Source organism: Rhincodon typus, chromosome 1 (assembly GCF_021869965.1).
Source record: "Rhincodon typus isolate 14 chromosome 1, sRhiTyp1.1, whole genome shotgun sequence".
Lineage (NCBI taxonomy): Eukaryota > Metazoa > Chordata > Chondrichthyes > Orectolobiformes > Rhincodontidae > Rhincodon > Rhincodon typus.
The window spans coordinates 45,359,873-45,379,417 of NC_063332.1; the positions used below are offsets into that span (position 1 = coordinate 45,359,873).

General features: G+C 42.1%; 2 protein-coding genes across 2 annotated transcripts in view; one reads left to right on the plus strand and one right to left on the minus strand.

Moving 5' to 3' along the window:
- Positions 1-18,432, minus strand: part of kiaa1328 (KIAA1328 ortholog) — a 148,836-nt gene extending 130,404 nt beyond the window's left edge. Inside the window, exons 1-3 of the mRNA XM_048599212.1 lie at positions 18,284-18,432; positions 5,839-5,874; positions 1,229-1,374 (exon numbers count right to left, since the gene is read on the minus strand). Of these exons, the coding sequence (XP_048455169.1) occupies positions 1,229-1,374; positions 5,839-5,874; positions 18,284-18,332 (231 nt within the window). The 5' untranslated portion in view covers positions 18,333-18,432. The remainder of the gene's footprint in view (positions 1-1,228; positions 1,375-5,838; positions 5,875-18,283) is intronic.
- A 135-nt stretch (positions 18,433-18,567) lies between these two features.
- The window catches only part of tpgs2 (tubulin polyglutamylase complex subunit 2), a 45,102-nt gene continuing 44,124 nt past the window's right edge, over positions 18,568-19,545 (plus strand). The window contains exon 1 of the mRNA XM_048604774.1: positions 18,568-18,996. Within this exon, the coding sequence (XP_048460731.1) occupies positions 18,924-18,996 (73 nt within the window). The 5' untranslated portion in view covers positions 18,568-18,923. The remainder of the gene's footprint in view (positions 18,997-19,545) is intronic.

Here is a 19,545-nt window from a genome sequence, read left to right on the forward strand (position 1 = left end):
CGGGCCTAGACCCTTCATCAGATGAAGGGTCTAGGCCCGAAACGTCAGCCTCTCTGCTCCTATGATGCTGCTTGGCCTGCTGTGTTCATCCAGCCCTGCACCTTGTTGTCTGAGATTTATTTGGCATCTGTTTTCAAAATCTAACATTGTACTCCATCTGCCAGACCAAATACAATGTTCATAAGTGTGAGGTCATCCATTTTGGTAGGAATAACAGGAAAATGGAATATGTTTTAAATGGTAAAAAAATTTCAGCACACTGCTGTGCAGACGGACTTGGGTGTCCTTGTGCATGAATCGCTAAAAGTAGGATTGCAGGTGCAGCAGGTAATTAAAAAGGCAAATGGAATTTTGTCTGTCATTGCTAGAGGGATGGAGTTTAAAAACAGGGAGGCTATGCTGCAGCTGTATAGGGTCCTGGTGAGGCCACACCTGGAGTACTGCGCGCCGTTTTGGTCTCCTTACTTGAGAAGAGATATACTAGCACTGGAGGGGGTACAGAGGAGATTCACTCAGTTGATTCCAGAGTTGAGAGGGTTGGATTACGAGGAGAGACTGAGTAGACTGGGATTATACTCATTGGGATTCAGAAGAATGAGGGGAGATCTTATAGAAACATATAAGATTATGAAGGGAATAGATAAGGTGGAGGCAGGGAGGTTGTTTCCGCTAGCAGGTGAAACTAGGACTAGGGGGCATCGCCTCAAAAGGGAGGCAGATGTAGGACTGAGGTCAGGAGGAACTTCTTCACCCAAAGGGCTGTGAATCTGTGGAATTCCCTGCCCAGTGAAGCGGTTGAAGCTACCTCACTGAATGTTTTTAAGGCTAGGCTAGATAAATTATTGAACAGTAAAAGAAATTAAGGGTTATGGTGAGTGGGCGGGTAAGCGGAGCTGAGTATCAAAAGATCAGCCACGATCTTATTAAATGGCGGGGCAGGCTCAAGGGGCCAGATGGCCTACTCCTGCTCCTAGTTCTTATGTTCTTATGTTCTTATGTTCATGTCCTAAAGTAATTAAAATCTTCAGTTCCCCACTTTTTTGTTTTTGTGCCTCCTACATCCAGATGCATTTGAACTTTCAGAAGAATAACACTGACAACCTGCAATATCTTGTAGAGGACTTCAAGCAAGTCAATTACTAGCTATATAAAAATGCCTCTTTGAAACCTACATACATGTGTACTTATCTTCAATGAAATGCAAAATGCAATAACATCATAAGTTCACCTTGTTTGGCATGGATAGCTTTCCAGATTTGGTCTTCAAGGGATTTACAAAAACAGAATCAGATTGGAGTGAAAGCTCGGCTCCAACTTCTTGGGTTTTACTTTTCACCTTTGATTCAGGTCTAATGTTTCCTTCCATTAGCAATCCTAAAACAGAAATAGTTTGTAGACGTGTGATTCAGAATAGTAACAACTTATTCATTTACAACTTTAGAAAATTATTCACAGCATGCTGGTGATACCGGTAACACTTCTTATTCATAATTAGAGATGGAAAATAAATACGTGGAAAGGTAGACAATTAAAAAAAAAAAAACAAACAGTGAGCTGATCCATCTCAACCACCCCAAACTGCCATAATGCAAGCTGCCCATGGGTGTTCAGTGTGGGTTGTACAGGGGGCACTCAGCTACATTATAGCCTTGGTCCAAACGTTTAAAAAAGCTGAATTTCAGAGCGAAGATGCAAGTTACTGCCCTTGACATCAAGGCAACATTTGACTAAAGGTGGCACAAAGTGATGTAGCAAAATTGGAATCAAGGGGGAAGACCGCTTAGATTCAAATGGGAAGGTGACGGCCTAGTGGTGTTATTGTTAGACTATTAACCCAGAGACCCAGGTTTGAATCCCACCACGGCAATATAAAAATAAACAGGAATTAACGATCTACTGATGACGATGAAATCATTGTCGATTGTCAGAAAAACTCATCCGGTTCACTAATGTCCTCCATGGAAGGGAAAATCTGCCATCCTCATCTGGTCTGGCCTACATGTGACTCCAGAACCACAGCAATTTGGTTGACTCTCAACTGCCCTCTGAAATGGCCTAGCAAGCCATTCAGTTGTAACAATCACTACAAAATCTCAAAGAAATGAAACCGGACAGATCACCTGGCATTGAGCTAGTCACTGGAAAAGATCAATGGCAGAAACAGCCCTGTAGACTCTACAAAGTCCTCCTTACTAACATTTGGAGGCTAGTGCCAAAATTGGGACAGCTGTCTAACAGACGAGCCAAGCAACAGCTTGGCATAGTCATGCTTGTGGAATCATACCTTAAAGGTAATGCCCCAGACACCACCATTACCATGCCTGGATATGTCCTGTCGTACCAGCAGGACAGACCCAGCAGAGGTGGTGGCACAGTGGTATACAGTCAGGAGGGAGTTGCCCTGAGAATCTTCAGCATTGACTCCAGACCCCAAGTAATCTCATGGCTTCAGGTGGATCCACCTCTTGTGGATTACCACATGCCGCCCTCCCTCAGCCGACGGATCGGTACTCCTCCATGTTGAGTAACACTTGGAGGAAGTACCGAGGATGGCAAGGACACAAAATATACTCTGGGTGGGGGATTTCAACGTCCACCACCGAAAGTGGCTCAGCAGCAGTACTACTTATCAGGCTGGTCAGGTCCTAAAGGACATAGCTGCTAGACTGGGTTTGCAGCAGGTGGTGAAGGAACCAACAAGGAAAAACATACTGGACATCATACTTACCAATATGCCAGCTGCAGATGCATCTGTCCTTGACAGGATCAGTCGGAGTGACAACCATACAGCCCTTGTGAAGATGACGTTCCGCCTTTGTACTGAAAATAACCTCCATCGTGCTGCGGGGCACCATCACCGTGTTAAATGGGACAGACTTCGCACAGATCTAGCAACTCAAGACTGGGTATCCATGAGGCACTGTGGGCAATCAACAGCAGCAGAACTGTACTCCAGCACAATCTGTAACCTCATGGTGCGGCACAACCCCCACTCAACCATTGCCATCAAGCCAGGGGATCAACCCTGGCTCAATCGAAAGTGCAGGAAGGCATGCCAGGAGCAGCACCAGTCATACCTGAAGATGCGGTGTCAACCTGGCGAAGCCACCAAACAAGAATACTTGCATGCCAAACAACGCAAGCGGCAAGTGATAGACAGAGTTAAGCAATCCCATAACCAACAGATCAGGTCTAGCCTCTGCAGTCCTGCCACATCCAGTTGAATGGTGGTGGACGATTAAACAACTCACTGGAGGAGGCGGTTCCATAAATATCCCCATCCTCAGTGATGGAGAGCCCAACACATCAGTGCAAAAGATAAGGCTGAAGCATTTGCAGCAATTTTCAGCAAGAAGTGCAAAGTGGATGATCCATCTCGGCCTCCTCCAGTGGTCCCCCACATCAAGACACCAGTTTTCAGCCAATTTGATTCATTCCATGAGATAACAAGAAACGGTTGGAGACACTGAATAGCGCAAAGGCTACAGGACCTGACAACTTTCCAGCAACAGCACTAAAGACTTGTGCTCCAGAGCTTGCCGTTCTCCTAGCCAAGCTGTTCCAGTACAGTTAAAACACTGGCATCTACCCGACAAGGTGGAAAATTGCCCAAGTACGTGTTGTACACAAAAAGCAGGAAAATGCCAATCTGGTCAATTACCATCCCATCAGTTTACTCTCAATCGTCAGTAAAGTGATGGAAGGTGTCATCAACAGTGCTATCAAGCAGCACCTGCTCAGTGACGCCCAGTTTGCGTTCCGCAAGGGCCACTCAGCTGCTGACCTCATTACAGCCTTGAATCAACCATGGACAAAAGAGCTGAATTCCAGGTGAGATAAGTGACAGCCCTTGATATCAAGGCTGCATTCAACCCAGTGTGGCATCAAGGAGCCCTAGCAAAACTGAAATCAGCGGGAATCTGGGAGCAAAAACTCTCTTGGGTGGTTAGAGCCCTACCTGATGAATAGGAAAATGGATGGGAAGATGGTCGTGGTTGTTGGAAGTCAGTCATCTCAGCTCCAGGACATCTCTGCAAGAGATCCTCAGGATAATAAACTAGGCACAACCATCTTCAGCTGCTTCAATGATCTTCCCTCATAAGGTCAGAAGTGGTGATATTCACCAATGATTGCACAATGTTCAGCACCATTCACGACTCCTCAGATACTGAAGTAGTCCACATCCAAATGCAGCAAGATCCGGACAAGATCCAGGCTTGGACTGACAAGTGGCAAGTAACATTCGCTCCGCACAAATGCCAGGCAATGACCATTTCCAATAAAAGACACAATCTAACCACCACCCCTTAACATTCAATGGTATTACCATCACTGACACCCCCACTGTCAACATCCTGAGTGTTACCATTAATCAGAAACACAATTTGGCTCACCACATAAATGCAGTGTCTACAAGAGCAGGTCAGAGGTTAGGAATACTGTGGCAAGTAACACACCTCCTGACTCCTCAAAGCCTGTCCATCATCGACAAGGCACAAGTCAGGAGTGTGATGGAATACTCCCCACTTGCCTGGATGAGTACAGCCCCAACAACACTCAAGAAGCTTGACACCATCCAGGACAAAGCAGCCCGCTTGATTGGCATTACATCCACAAGCCTTCACTGCCTCCACTACTGCTGCTCTGTAGCAGCAGTGTGTACTATCTATAAGATGCACTGCAGAAATTCACCAAAAAGATTCTTAGACAGCACCTTCCAAACATATAACCACTTCCATCTGGAATTACAAGATACATGGGAACACCACCACCTGCAAGTTCCCCTCCAAGCCACACCATCCCGACTTGGAAATATATCACCACTCCTTCGCTGTCACTGGGTGAAAATCCTGGAATTCCCTCCCTAATCGCATTGTGGGTCAACCCACAGCAGGTGGGCAGCAGCAGTTCAAGGCATCAGCTCACCACCACCTTAAGGGCAACTAGGGACAGGCAATAAATGCTGACTAGTGATGCACACATCCCACAAATGAATAAAAAAACTTCATGCCTTCAACATTCAAACCCTTCATCACCAACACACAGTGGCAGTGTGTATCATCTGAGAGATGCAGTGCAGCTACTCACCCAGGTTCTTTTAGGAGCATCTTTACAAACCAAGACATCTACCATCTAGAAGGAGAAGGGCAGCAGATGCACATGAACACTACGACTTATAAGCTCACCAAGCCACATACAACCCCGAGTTGAAATTATATCACTGTTCATTCACAGTCATTGGGTCAAAATATTGGAACTCCTTTCCAAATAACATTGCGGGTGTACCAACACTAAATGGCGCAGTCCAAAAAAGATGCCTGGCCACCACCTTCTGAAAGGCAATTGCAGATGAACAATATATGGTGGTCTAGCCAGCAATGCTCTCATCTAGGAAGATGAAAAGTAAATCATCACAAAGTACAACTGTTAAAATTTTACATGGACATCCATCCCTTCTTCAGGAAAATCCCTACAATTGAAATTGAAGGCATCAGATCACGAGTAATAAAAGATTCTGAATACGAATTAAAACCTAGGAAATAAAACATTCTGGATAAAGGCACTTTTATGCTGGAACGTTTTACACCCTATCTATCTTAAAATGTGTGTCACTGGCACCTTTTACAAAAATAAGATGTTGGCAATGTAACCAAACAACTCAAATTTTCCATGAATAATAAACAAATTTATTATTTTGCAAATATCAACATACATCACAACAAAGTAATGTGTTATTGATCAAAATGCATTTGAAAGCACCTCCAACACTTAAATAGTTGCAGATGTTTCAGGAAGAGAAACAAAAAGTGACCTGGACAGTAATTCACAAAACCATACCTGGCACAAAGACCATGGATTGTTCTTCATCTGATGCTAGATGTAGCATTGTTAAAGAAAGTGAGATGTGCTTAAATGGCACATAAACTAGACCTAACCAAAGATGAAAATATGAGACATACTCCAATTGTTACAAAAATACCCATACAACTAGAGTTCGATCATTCCGAATTAGCTGCAATTCAGAGAACAAAAATCGTCTTTGTCCCTCTTTAGTATTTGCCTTTAAGAATGACACTCCCAAAAATATCATAGAAAGTTTCAGCAATCATACAGTCTGCAGATAATTGTGACTTTTCTGAACGCTGAGATATTTTTACAAATTGAAAGAAGTAACAACACTTCTAACATGAATCGCTGCAATTGAACCAGATTGCAGCTCTGATCACGATGTACAATTAGAATCACTCCAATCTCCTTTTAAAAAAGGTTCAAAACTATTACTGAAATGCTCAAATAATGGGTAGAAAAGAAACTAAACTAGTCAGCAAGAAAGTTGGCAAGCATATCCAAGAATTTCAAACAAGCCATTTAAAGTCCCACCAGGGATATACTGGCAGAAAGAGGTTCACTGCCCCAGTATATCCTACCCCACCAAGAGAACAGACTTGCTATGTGTGCTTTCCACTGGAGAATGAGTTGCTCTGCAAGACCAGATTCTAACCACTCTACTGTTCCAGTACTTTTTCCAAATCCTAAACCAGCTCCCTGGAGCTCCATTTCATAAAACAAAGCAAAGGAGGAGGTCACTCAGCCTATCAAGGCATAACAGCTCTTTGCAAGCATAATTCAGTCAATCACACTATCTACCAACAAAACCTCATACCTTCCCATTAGGCCAGGTAATTAAAGACCTATTTTATATTGTCTTTTAATGTTTTAGTGCATCACCTCACATTTCTCTGCATTGAACCCCATCTGCCAACTACTGACCCACTCCACCAACTTAGCAATGCCCTCCTTACAGTCTATAATTCAAGCCAAGTTTAGAGTCATCCGCAAATTTTGAAATTATTCTCGGTACACCAAGATCCAGATCATGATATAGAAAAGCAAGGATCCCGATACTACTCCCTGGGGAACTCCACTACAAACTGTTCGCCAGCCAAAAAAAAAATCCATTGACAATTACACTTTTTTTTTAAAATCACTCAGCCAATTTTGTATCTATGTTGCTCCTGTCTCTCTTATTCTATGACCTATAACCTTCCTCACAAGTCTGTTGCGTGGCACTGTATCAAATAACTTTAGGAAATCCAAGTCTAGCACCTTAACAGCATTACCCTTATCGACCCTCTCACTTCTTCAAAATATTCCAGCTAGTTCATTAAACATGATTTCCCCATTAGAAATCTGAGCTGACTCTTCCTAATCAACCCACCTTTGTCCATATGATTACTAATTCTATCGTTTCTAGCAAGTCCCCCAAAGTTAAACTAACTTGTATGTAATCGCTAAGATTATCCTTACAACCTTTCTTTAATAATGCCTAATGTTCCCAATTCTCCTGGCAGCTCTCCCGAATCCAGGAGAACTGAACCATTACGGCCAGTATCTCAACAATTTCTACCCTCACTTCCTTAAAAATCCTTGGATATATCTCACCTATTTCTGATACTTTGTCAACTTTAAGTGCCAACAATCGAACCAACACTTATTCCTTATCAATTCAGAACCCTTCTAGTAACAGGGTTTCCTTCTCTGTCACCATCCTCCTCTTTTATAAAGTAGATAAATGAATACTTTTCATCATCTCAGCTACTTCCATTTGTAAGTCCCCTATTTGATCTCTGATCAGCCCGACTCCTCCTTTAACCACTCTTACTTTTTTTAAGTCTATAGAAGACTTTGGGATTTCTCTTTATGTTAACTGCTAGTTTTTATTTAATTCACTCGTGGGACGTAGTATCATTGGGACAGCATTTATTGCCTGCCCCTAGTTGTCCTTGTGGCTTCTTGAATCGCTGCAGCCCGTGTGCTATAGGTAGACCCACAATGTCATGAGGGAGGAAATTCCAGGATTTTGACCTAGCGAAAATGAAGGAACTGCAACATATTTCCAAGTCAGTACAGTGAGTAGCTTGGAGAAGAAATTGAAAATGGTGACATTCCCATGTATCTGCCACCCTTGTCCTTCTAGATGAAAGTGGTCATGGGTTTGGAAGGTGCAGTCTAAGGTTCTCTGGTGAATTTCTACAGCACACCTGTAGACAGTAATCACCGCTGTTAGTGAACATCAGTGTGGAGGGAGTGGATGATTGTGGATTTGGTGTCAGTCAAGTGGACTGCTTTGTTAAACTTTAAGTGTTATTGGAAGTGCACTTGTTCAGCAAAGCAGGGAGTATCCGATCGCACTCCTGACTTGTGCCCTGTAGATCATGGACAGGCCTGGTGGAGTCAAGAGATGTGTTTTTGGTCAATGGTAACCTCCAATATCTCTTATTAGAGAGAGTCTTTGTCTGGTATTTGCATGGTCACAAATCTTACTTTACTTCACAGGATGAAGGCATCACTGGCCAGGCCAACATTTATTGCCCATCCCCGATTCCTCTTTGCTTCCCTTATTTGGTTTTTCAGCTCCCCCAAACCTTTGATAGTAACTGTTGATTTTCATTTAGAATTTCTGCCTTGCACCTGTCATAAGCACATATTTTGTTACTAATACTTATTTCTATCTCCTTGGTCGTCCAGGAAACTTTCAATTTGTTTGTCCTATCTTTTTCTTTCGAGGGAATACACCCCAACTGCACTTGAACCATCTGCTCTTTGAAAGTGAACCATTTTTCAGTTACTAATTTTCCTGCCAACCTCATTCAAATCAATTCTACTCAGCTTTGTTATCGCCCCCATTAAAGTCAGCTCTCTGCCAATGGATTTTCTTACTATGGATTGTTGCACTGTCATTCTCCAATGCTATCCCGAACCTTATGATACAGTAATCGCTATCTCCTAAATGTTCTCCCACTGACACTTGGACCATGTCATTTGAGGACCAGGTCTAACAATGCATCCTTTCCTTGTTAGACTGGACACATATTACTCTAGGAAACTCTCCCAAATACAAGCTAGGAACACTTGTCCCTCACTGTCTTTACACTACTAGTATCCCAGCATACATTTAGGTAACTGAAATCCTCTATTATAACTACTCTCTGCAAATTTCCTGCATATTTGTTCCTCTACATCCTTTCCACTAGTTGGTTGTCTATATACTACACTGAGCAATTTAACAACACCCTTTTTATTCTATAGCGCTAGCCAAGTTGACTGTGCTTGAACCCTCAGGCATCCTATTTCTCCAGCACAACAATACCCTCCTTAAACCATATTGCTACCTCTTCTTTCCTTCCTTTTTTGCTTTTCCTGAATAAGCTATACCCAGAATATTTAACACCCAGTCTTCCCCTTCTTTAGGCCAAGTCTGCATCATTACCACAACATTGTAGTTCCACACTGCAATCTGCCTGTAACTCCCCAATCTTACTATACTCTGTGCATTTACATAAATGTTAACTCTGATTGCCTATTAACTTACTGTCTTCTCTGCTAGTGCTAGCTGTATCCATATTTTTTTTTAAATTAATGCACAGGATGAAGGCATCATTGGCCAGGCCAACATTTATTGCCCATCCCTGATTGCCCAGGGGGCAGTTAAGGGTCAACCACGTTACTGTGGGTCTGGAGTCACACGTAGCCCAGACTAGATAAGGATGGCAGATTCCTTTCCTAAAGGATTTTAGTGAACCAGATGAGTTTTTCCCGACAATCAACAAAGGAGTCTAGTGATGACCATGAAACCAAATTGCAGACTTTTTTTATTGAATTCAAACTCCACCAACTGTCGTGGCAGATCCCCAGAACATTACCGGGGTCTCTGGGCTAACAGTCAGATGATAATACCACTAGGCCATCACCTCCCCGAAGTATTTTATAAGCCCTGGTGTTCTCCTCTACTATTCTTTCTTTGTTTCTACAGCCTGCCAGGTTATTTTAAAGGACTTCCAATGGGTCTGCCAAAATGGCCCACAAGGGCGACAGTCCCGCCTCTGTTCAAGTGTAACCTGTCTGGCTTGTACAGGTGCTAACTTGCCCACGGCCAGTCTCAGGCCCTCCTGCACTATCTTACTAGTGACACATTCATCTGCCTTATTTGTCTGATTTCTGTACTTGCTTGCACGTGGTACTGGGAGTAATCCAGAGATTTACATTTGTGGTCCTGCTTGTTAATTTTCAACCTATCTCCCTTAATTCTGATTTGAGGATCACATCCTTCTTCCTACTAAAATCATTGGTACCAACGTGGATCACAACCTGTCTGTGCATGTGTAGCTTTAAAAAGTATTCTGGTCCAAACGGATGTACTGAAGTCCATCTTCCAAAATTTTGCACAATGTATGAATGCCTTGCTATAATTTTCTTTATTTTATTTACTTGCTGAACTTCATTTACTCTACATTTGAACATGTGAAAGCAACAGTAACAGACCATTCAGCCCCTCAATCCTCCTCCACCATTCAATAAGATCATGCTGACCAATGAGTTGCAGTATCTACTTTCCCATCTATTTCTTATACCTCTGTCTAACAAAAATCTACCCACGTGTTAAAAACTTTCAATGACCACACTAACATCACTGTGGAGACAAAGCTCCAAAGCTGCATAACCCTCAAAAATTTCTTCTCATCACTGACCTGAAAGGATGGCCTGATTTTAAAGTGTTGTCCCCTTAGTCCTGGACCCAATAAGAGGAAACATCCTTTCCACATTCACCTTATCAAGACTGTTCAGGAGCTTAAATAGACACATGAATCAAGTCATCCCTCACTCTTGATGATCAGAGGATTAGATTAGATAGGGTGGACAGTGGGAGCCTTTTTTCTCGGATGGTAATGGCTAGCACGAGGGGACATAGCTTTAAATTGAGGGGTGATAGATATAGGACAGATGTCAGAGGTAGGTTCTTTACTCAGAGAGTAGTAAGGGCGTGGAACGCCCTGCCTGCAAAAATAGTAGACTCGCCCACTTTAAGGGCATTTAAATGGTCATTGGATAAACATATGGATGATAATGGAATAGTTTAGGTTAGGTGGGCTTCAGATTGGTTTCACAGGTCGGCACAACATCGAGGGCCGAAGGGCCTGTACTGCGCTGTAATGTTCTATGTTCTATGTTCTTTCCAGAAGAAAAGGAGCTCAGCTTGTACAACTTATCCTCAAAACAATATACTCATTCCAGTTATAAATCTAGCAAGTCTCCTCTGAACTGCCTCGAATACATTTACCTCCTTTCTTAATTAAAGGAGACAAAAACCACTCAGTATTTGAAATATGATTTGATATATGAAATATGCCCTGTATAATTGAAGCATAACAGCTTTACATTTATGCTCAATTCCTTTCATAATAAAGGACAGCGTTCTATTGGCCTTCCCGTTAATTTGCAATGCCTGTATTTTTTTTGTGACTCATGTTGTAGAGCATCTAAAATCCTCTGCATTGCAACTTCCACAGTTGTTCTTGGTTTAAGTAAAAAATACAGTATTCCACTTTTGCATTCCCCCTGCAGGTGAGCAACTTCACATTTTTCTACATTATACTCCAGCTCTCAAATCTTTGCCCACTCAACCTAACTACGTCCATCTGCAACTTCCTTACATCTTATTCACAACATACTTTCCCATCTACCTTGGTGTCATTTGTAAATTTAGCTACCATTGCTTTGCTCCCCTCATCTTGATCACTGATGTGAATGTAAAAGGTTGAGGCACGGCACTCGCTTTTGTGGGACTACATTATCACTTTTATGGATCATACAAAGACACATTAATACGTACCGTTTTCTGCTGGCAGCCAATCCTCTATCCATGCTAATGTTTCTTCTGAACTATAAGCTTTTATTTTCCACATTAACCTTTGAGGAGGCACCTTATCAATTGACTTCTGGAAATCTATGTTTACAGGCTCCCTTTTATCCTCAGCATGTTACTTCTTCAAAGAACACCAATAGTTTGGCAAGATGGAATCTGTAGAAGAGGGACAGTCTGTATCTGAACTAGAATGAGGCAAACATCCTTGCGAGTGCTGTTGGGAAGAATTTAAACTAGGTCGGTAGGGGGAGGAGACAGAGTATTAGCACAGTACAGACACTCCTTACTTTAGTAAAGGAACAAAGGAGATGGAGTTCAGCTATGTTGAGTTAAGGGAGGAAAGCAAGACTGGATGGCCTGTACTTCGATGAGAGTATTATAGGTAAGACAGATGAGTTAAAGACTTGGATTAACAATGGATCTGTGAAGTTGTTGCAAAGATGAGGTTGAAAAAGGGGGTCAGACTGGCAACTCAATATCCGAGGTAATAGAATCTTCAGTCAGGACAGGGGAGGGTGTAAAAAAGGTGTTGCATTTATTAATTAAGGAGTCAATTACTGCAGTAAGGAGGGACAATATCTTGGAAGAGTATTCAAATAAAGCTTTGTTGGTAGAGCTTAGGAATAAAAAAAAGGGGGCCATCATGCTGGTGGAAATGTATTATAGATCCCCAGTCAGCAGACAATAGAGAAGAAATGTAGACAATTCACCACAGGTGTTTAAAAACAATAATTGGGTAATATATTAGGAGATTTCAAATTCCCCAATATTAATTTGGATAGTCATTGTGTAAACATTGGGGGGGGGGGGCGCGGAGGGGATGGTGGCGTGATAGGGGAGAATAGATGCTTTGAAATGTGTTCAGGAAAGATGTTTGTAGTAAGATGTAGAAGGTCCAACATGAGACATTGCAGTGCTGGACCTAATTCTGGGAAATGACATCGGGCAGGTATTCAAATGGCAGTGTGAGGCCCACCCAACCATCCTTTTTAAGTTTGTTATAGAAAAGGAAAAAGCTGGTCTACAAAAAAAAAGGTTTGAATTGGATTAAGGGAGATATTATTAAAATAAGGCAGAATCTGGCCAAAGCACAGTTGAAAGAGGTACTTCTTGGTAAATTCTTTATTTTTTCTTTATTCATTAACGGGATGAGGACGTTGCTGGCTAGGCAGCATTTATTGCTCATCCCTGATCATCCAGAGGGCAGTTCAGAGTCAACCACATTGCTGTGGGTCTGGAGTCACATGTCGGCCAAACCAGGTAAGGATAGCAGTTTGCTTCCCCAAAGGACATTAGTGAACTAGGTCAGTTTTTTTCCAACAATTGCAATGGATTCATGGTCATCATTAGACTCTTAATTCCAGATATTTTATTGAATTCAAATTCCACCATTTGCCACGGTGGGATTCGAGCCCAGGTCCCCAGAATGTTATCCGGGTCTCTGAATTAACAGTCCAGCGATAATACCACTGGGCCATTGTCTCCCCTAAATCTATGGCAAAACAGTGGGGAAGTGTTCAAAATTGAATTGGTGAGGCCCAACGTGTTCCCTTTAGGGTGAAATGTAGAAGCGACAAATCCAGAGAACTCTGATTGTCTCGGAATAGTCAGGACTGGACAAGAGGAGAGGCTTTAACAGGTAGAAAGGGAACTAATCAACAGAGGCCCCAGTAAAGTATACAAAATACAGGGGGGGACCTTAAAACAATTAGGAGAGTAAAGAGAGGGCATGAAAAATACTAAGTGTATCAAGGGGAAGATGATGACCAGGAAAAGAGTGGGGCCCAGTAGGGAGCCATCTGTGCGTGGTACTGAAAGACTGTGGTATGGTGTGAAACGAATACTTCACACCTGACTTCACTCAGGAAGAGGAGGATGTAGGTACATATTTCAGGAGAGGGACTGTGAAGTTCTCGAGCAGTTTGACATAGGGAGTGAGGAGTTACTGGAGTTGGCTGGCGAAAAATGGACAAATTCCCAGGTCCAGCTGATTGTATTCCAGGCTGCTGTAAGAGACAAGTGAGGAAATTACAGGGGACCCAAATTTTTAATTCTTCTCTGGCCACAGGGGAGCTATCAGAGGGCAGATAATTTGGTTCCACATTTCAAGAAGGGTGGTAGAGATAAACCACAGATCAAGGAGTCTCAAGGGAAACTATCACAGAAAATTCTGAAGGAGAGAATTAAACTCCACTTGAAGGGGCATGGCTTTGTCAGAGAGATAATGCCAAACAAATTTATTTGGATTTTTCGTGATGCTGACCAGGTATGTGGATGAGGGCAGTGGAGTTGATGTCGATTATATGGATTTCAGCAAATCCCAAGATCAGTGAGAGACTGAAGAAGATAAAAGCACATAGGATCTAAGTAACTTGGCAACTTGGATCCATAATTGGTTGAATGGTAAGAGACAGAGGATGGTGGTAGGCAGCTGTTTATATGAGTGGAGCCCAGTATCTAGTGGTGTACCGTATGGATCAGCACCTTTGTGATTGAGATATATATAAATAACATGGAAGAAAATGTGGGGTTGTGGGGAAATGACAGCTAAGTTGGCAGATGACAAGAAGCCTGGCCAAATGGTTGACAGTGAGGAAAAACATCTTAAGTTACAAGACGACATAGATAGGTTGGTCAGATGGATAGATGGAACTTAACCCCAATAAGTCCAAAGGTCATGCACTTTGGAAGACATGACAAGGCAATGGTGAGTACTCAATGAAAGACAGACAGTAGAAAGCTTGGGGGAACAGAGCGATCTTGGGTGCTCGTCCACAAGAGATGTCACCACAGGATAATGGGGTAGTTAAGGCGGCATATGGGACACTTGCCTTTACTAGTTGTGGCATAGAATATAACAGCTCTGCTGTTATATTGAAGCTGTTATTAACTTTTAGGCCACAGCTGGAGTACTGCATGCAGTTCTGGTCACTGCACTATAGGAAGGATATGATTGCAGAGGAGATTCACCAAGATGTTGTCTGGGATGGAGCAGTTTAGCTACAAACAGAGGCTGGATAAATTTGGATTGTTTTTGCAGCAGAAAAGGCTGAGGTGTATAAGATTATGAGGAGCATGGAGAGGTTGGAGAGAAAGCAGCTGCTCCCCTGAGGTGAAGGAACAATAACAAGGGGGCATCATTTTAAGGTGAAAAGCAAGAAGCTTAGAGAGGATTTGAGAAAAACTCTTTGCACCCAGAGGGTGGCAGGAACCTGCAATGCATTGTCTCAGGAGGCAGTAGAGGTAGGAAACCTGACAACTTTTTTAAAAATTACTTGGACGAGCACTTGAAATGTCATAATATTCGAGGCTATGACCTAGTGCTGGAAAGTGGAACAAGTGTAGATTTAGACGAGCTTTCATCAATGCAGACTCGATGGGCCGAAGGGACCTCTTTGGTACCGTATGATTCTGAATTGGTTAAACGTGATTTCCCTTTGGCAAAACCACACTGTTTTCAATTATTTTGAGATTGTCAAAGTGTATAGCTATAACCTTGTCAATGGCCAATTCTGACACTTGCCCATGACATATCAAGCTATCTAATCTATAGATAAAAGAGCCCCCCTCTTTTCCTGGTCATCATCTTCCCTTGATACACTGATAGCGTTTTTTACCTCCCTCCCTACTTGAAGAAAGGGGTTATATTTGCTGCTTTCTAGTTTGGTGGAACCTTTCCTGAATCTAGGAAATTTTGGAAAATTAACACCAATGCATCTATTACATTGTTAGCAATCCCTTGAAACCCATTTGTACCAGAGACCTGCCATGCCACAGTTCCATCAGTTTGTACAGTACCACTCCCTCATGATTATAATTTTAATAAATTTCTATTTCCCCTTTCACTTCCTGATTTACAACTATTATTGGAATATTTTTTATACCCACTATAATAAAAAAGGAAAATATTTCTTCATTTTATCTATTTCCTTATTACTTACTATTAACTTCCTATTCACAATCTCTGGAAGGATAAAATTATAGTATGAGAGGAAGCTAGCTGAGAATCTATAAACAGATGGCAAGAGATTCTACAGGTATTTACAGAGGAAAAGAGCAAGTAAAGTTTCTTTTTTCCGTTTGAGGGATATGGGCATCACTGGCAGTTCACGAAGGCAGCTCACCACCATCTTCTCAAGGGCAACTAGGGATGGGCAAGAAATGCTGGCCAGCCAGCGACGCCCACATTCCACAAATGAAAAAAGAAACTTTACTTACTCTTTTCCTCCGTAAATACCTGTAGAATTTCTTGCCATCTGTTTCTAGATTCCCAGCTAGCTTCCTCTCATACTATAATTTTATCCCTCAATTAATCATTTCCCTATTCTGCTGTTCTTTATATTCTAAATGATTATCTAATCAGACAGTGAACTTTTGTGCAGTTGCGCTTTTTTCCTGAAGTTGGATACTTTCCCTACATTTTTAGTTAATCACAGGTGCTGGATTCTCTTTTCAGAATGTAGAAATATGCCTTTTCCAAGCATTCTAAAATACCCTTTTAAAAGTCTACCACCATATTTCTGGTAGCTTATCCTTACCTAGTATGCTAACTTAGCTTTCATTCCCACAGTTGCTTTTATTTAGGTTTAAAATAAATCAGACCTAATCTTCTCACTTTCAGACTGAAAACAAAATTCAATAGTATTGTGGTCTCTGCTTCCAAGGTTACTTTAACACAGGAGGACAAATGTAATCTGCTCTATCTGCTTTTGAAATTTGCTGCTCTAAGAAACTCTCAAAAGTATTCCCTGATCCCTTCATCCAGACTACTTCTGCCAATCTGATTTTTCCAATTTATATGTAGATTAAGAAGCCACCTATGATTATTACCATCCCTTTAAACTGAAGTACCCAACATTATTTCTTGTACATTTTGTTCTACAGTGTATATATCATTAGTGGGCCTGCAGACGACTCTCTCTAGTGAGTTTTTCCCCTTTCTATTCCTCATCTTCACACAAACTAATTTCATATCCTGATCTCCTGAATATTGAGGTTTGGTCACAGGTCCTTGTGGAACATCACCAGTCATTTCTAGCATACATACACTTGATACATTTTGTCAACAAGTTGATACTTCGACCAAAGGTCCAAGTTTATTTACATTTGGGAAATTAAAGGGAGACTGGTTGACTGCTTTGCTAAACACTTACGTTCTATCCATAAAAGTTACCTAGAGCTTCCCGCTGCCAGTCACTTCAACACACCATGGCCCCACACCAACGCTTCTGTCTCAGGCCTGCTATGGCTTTCCAGTGAGGGTCAATGCAAGCTGGAGGAACAATACCCCATGTTGTACTTGGGGACCTTATAACCTTCAGCACTCAACATCAAGTTTAACTATTTTAGAGCTTGAAAGCCTCCTATACATTACCCATTCCCACACTCCAGGGTCCTGTCATGACATGGGTTCCTTTCAACACACACAACTCATTTTCAACTACTCATCACACACATTATCACCTTTCCAGCTTCTTTTTCCCACTGGTTTACAATCAATCCCTTTGTCTGCCTATCATTTTTTCTTTTTGCTGCTTTCTGTCTCCACTTATCCACCAAGACACCAGCCCTCCATTTGTCTCAATACAAATTACTGAAAAAGGAGAAGCCCATCAAGCACATATTTGCTTATATTCCAGTTCCTACTGCCCCTTCAAATGCATTTTTTTTTTTTTAAGAAATTACAATATTCAACTCAGTCACCTCTATTAATTTCCTCCAGTAGTTTCAATGTAAATAGCTTGTATAACTTTCAAGTTCCAGCTTGCTTCAATTAAACCTACACAATGGGTCTCAGTTACACTGGCCTACATAATAACAGTAAATACTTTTCAGAAGTTGCTAAACAGAATGTTCAAAAATCACAAAAGAGATTCCAGATTTTACTAAAATTATATTTCCTTTTTTAAAATTTCAGATAATTAAACAGATGCAGAAGTAACAAGTCGTTGTTATTTCCATTCCAACAATCTCTAATGCAACCAGAAATTTATAACAACGGATGAACTCTGAACACATAAAAAGGTCCGCCCAAACTGAGTACAGTACAGTACATGCCAGTATACTAAATTTAGTTACGTCATTGCTACCGTACTACTGTATCATTAAAACTTGGGGGTGGTTTAGTATTACAATTGAATCTTTATAAGTTTTATTGTAAATTGGTGCCTTGAATTTCCGGGATATCAAGGAAGTAGGTAAAAGCAATACATACAAATACTGTAGAAAGTATCGCATTCTAAAACCAAATCAAGCAACACTATCACGAAACAATGAATGTGGTGACGGAAGTTTCCATTATTTTTATAAGCAAAGACACATCAATCAGATAAATAATACAACTGTCAGGTATTATGCATAAAATTGGATTCAAAATCCGATATCGCATTTATGCGGAAGGGTCACTATACTTGAAACATTAACTCTTTCTCTCAATAGCTACTACCAGACCTGAGTTTCTATTTAAGGTCTCTAGCATCTGCAGTTCGATATGTTATTTTAGTGTTTGTGCTTCAGTTTGCCAAGTTTGATTACTATCTTAAAAAGCTCTACCGAAAAATAAAAAGATGAAAAGGATACGATCTTTGCTCCAGAACACTTCACTCACCAAATTCCCTGCCTTCGCCATCTTAAACAACCGCCACTCCCATCGTGCACTCGGCCTTCCGAGCTCACGATAAGTCCCGTCCACCCTGCAAACGGCAACCTTCAGCCCCGCCCATTACCCATCAGCCCCATAGGAGCCTCTGTCCTTAAGCCCCGTTTCTTCACCACTTGGCACCGCCCCCTCGCTTACACCCTCCCCAGATGGTGTAACAAAGAACTGCGGATGCTGGAAATCTAAAACAGAAACTTCCGGAGAAACTCAGCAAGTCAGGCAACATCTGTAGGAAGACAGTCCACTCCCGCCCAAACCCCCATCACCGACGGCCCCTATCTGTATGACCCTGATCCCCGGCTATCTTCTGCTCGCCCCGCCCTGCCCCTAGACCGCACGCCCTCTGCCCTTCCCCCTCGGTGCCGTTGGTCAGAGGGATCCGAGTACTACAACACCCAGAAGGCTTTGCGTTTGATACATTCTCTTCGAGGGCGAAAGCTGACAATGAGGAGACTGGAAAGCTTATCCTTGTACTAGGGATTGGTCTATCTTTGAATACTTTTCTCTGTTAATACTGTAAACTAGATGCGTCTGTATTGCCGAAAGTAGGCCCAGACCAAAATGGAAGACGGTAAAACGGAGAATATGAAGGACTTGGTGGACCGGCTGACGTTAGGTGTAACCAGGATACTAGGTAAGTGCAGGGCAGTTACCGTTACTATGGAAATTAGCAGGTGAAGACGGGCTTTAGCTGTGTATAAGGCGAGGGTGAAACTAAGTTAGCAAGTCGACGTTTCGGGTCGGGACTCCCAACTCGAAACGTTGACTTTCCTGTTCTCCTGATACGGCCTGACCTGCTGTGTTCCTTCAGCTCCACAGTGTTGTCTCTGACCCCAACATCTGCAGTTCTTGCTATCTCCGGGTGAAGCTGAGTTCTCGTGGTCATCAGTATTAATAAGATTGACTTGAGCAACATTATTAGAGTTTGTAGACTCATGTAAGATTTAATCCAATCGTGATATAAATGAAAATATTATGTATTTGTACACCCAACAGCGCGCATGCATGACCGCGAACTTCCCTTAGCCGGTCTGTCCACTTAGCCCACATGTCTGTCCTCAGCATGCTGTAATGCTCCAGCGAATCACAGCGCAAACTGGAGGAGCAACATCTCATTTTAAGACTAGGAGATAGTAGGAACTGCCGATGCTGGAGAATCTGAGATAACAAGGTGTAGAGCTGG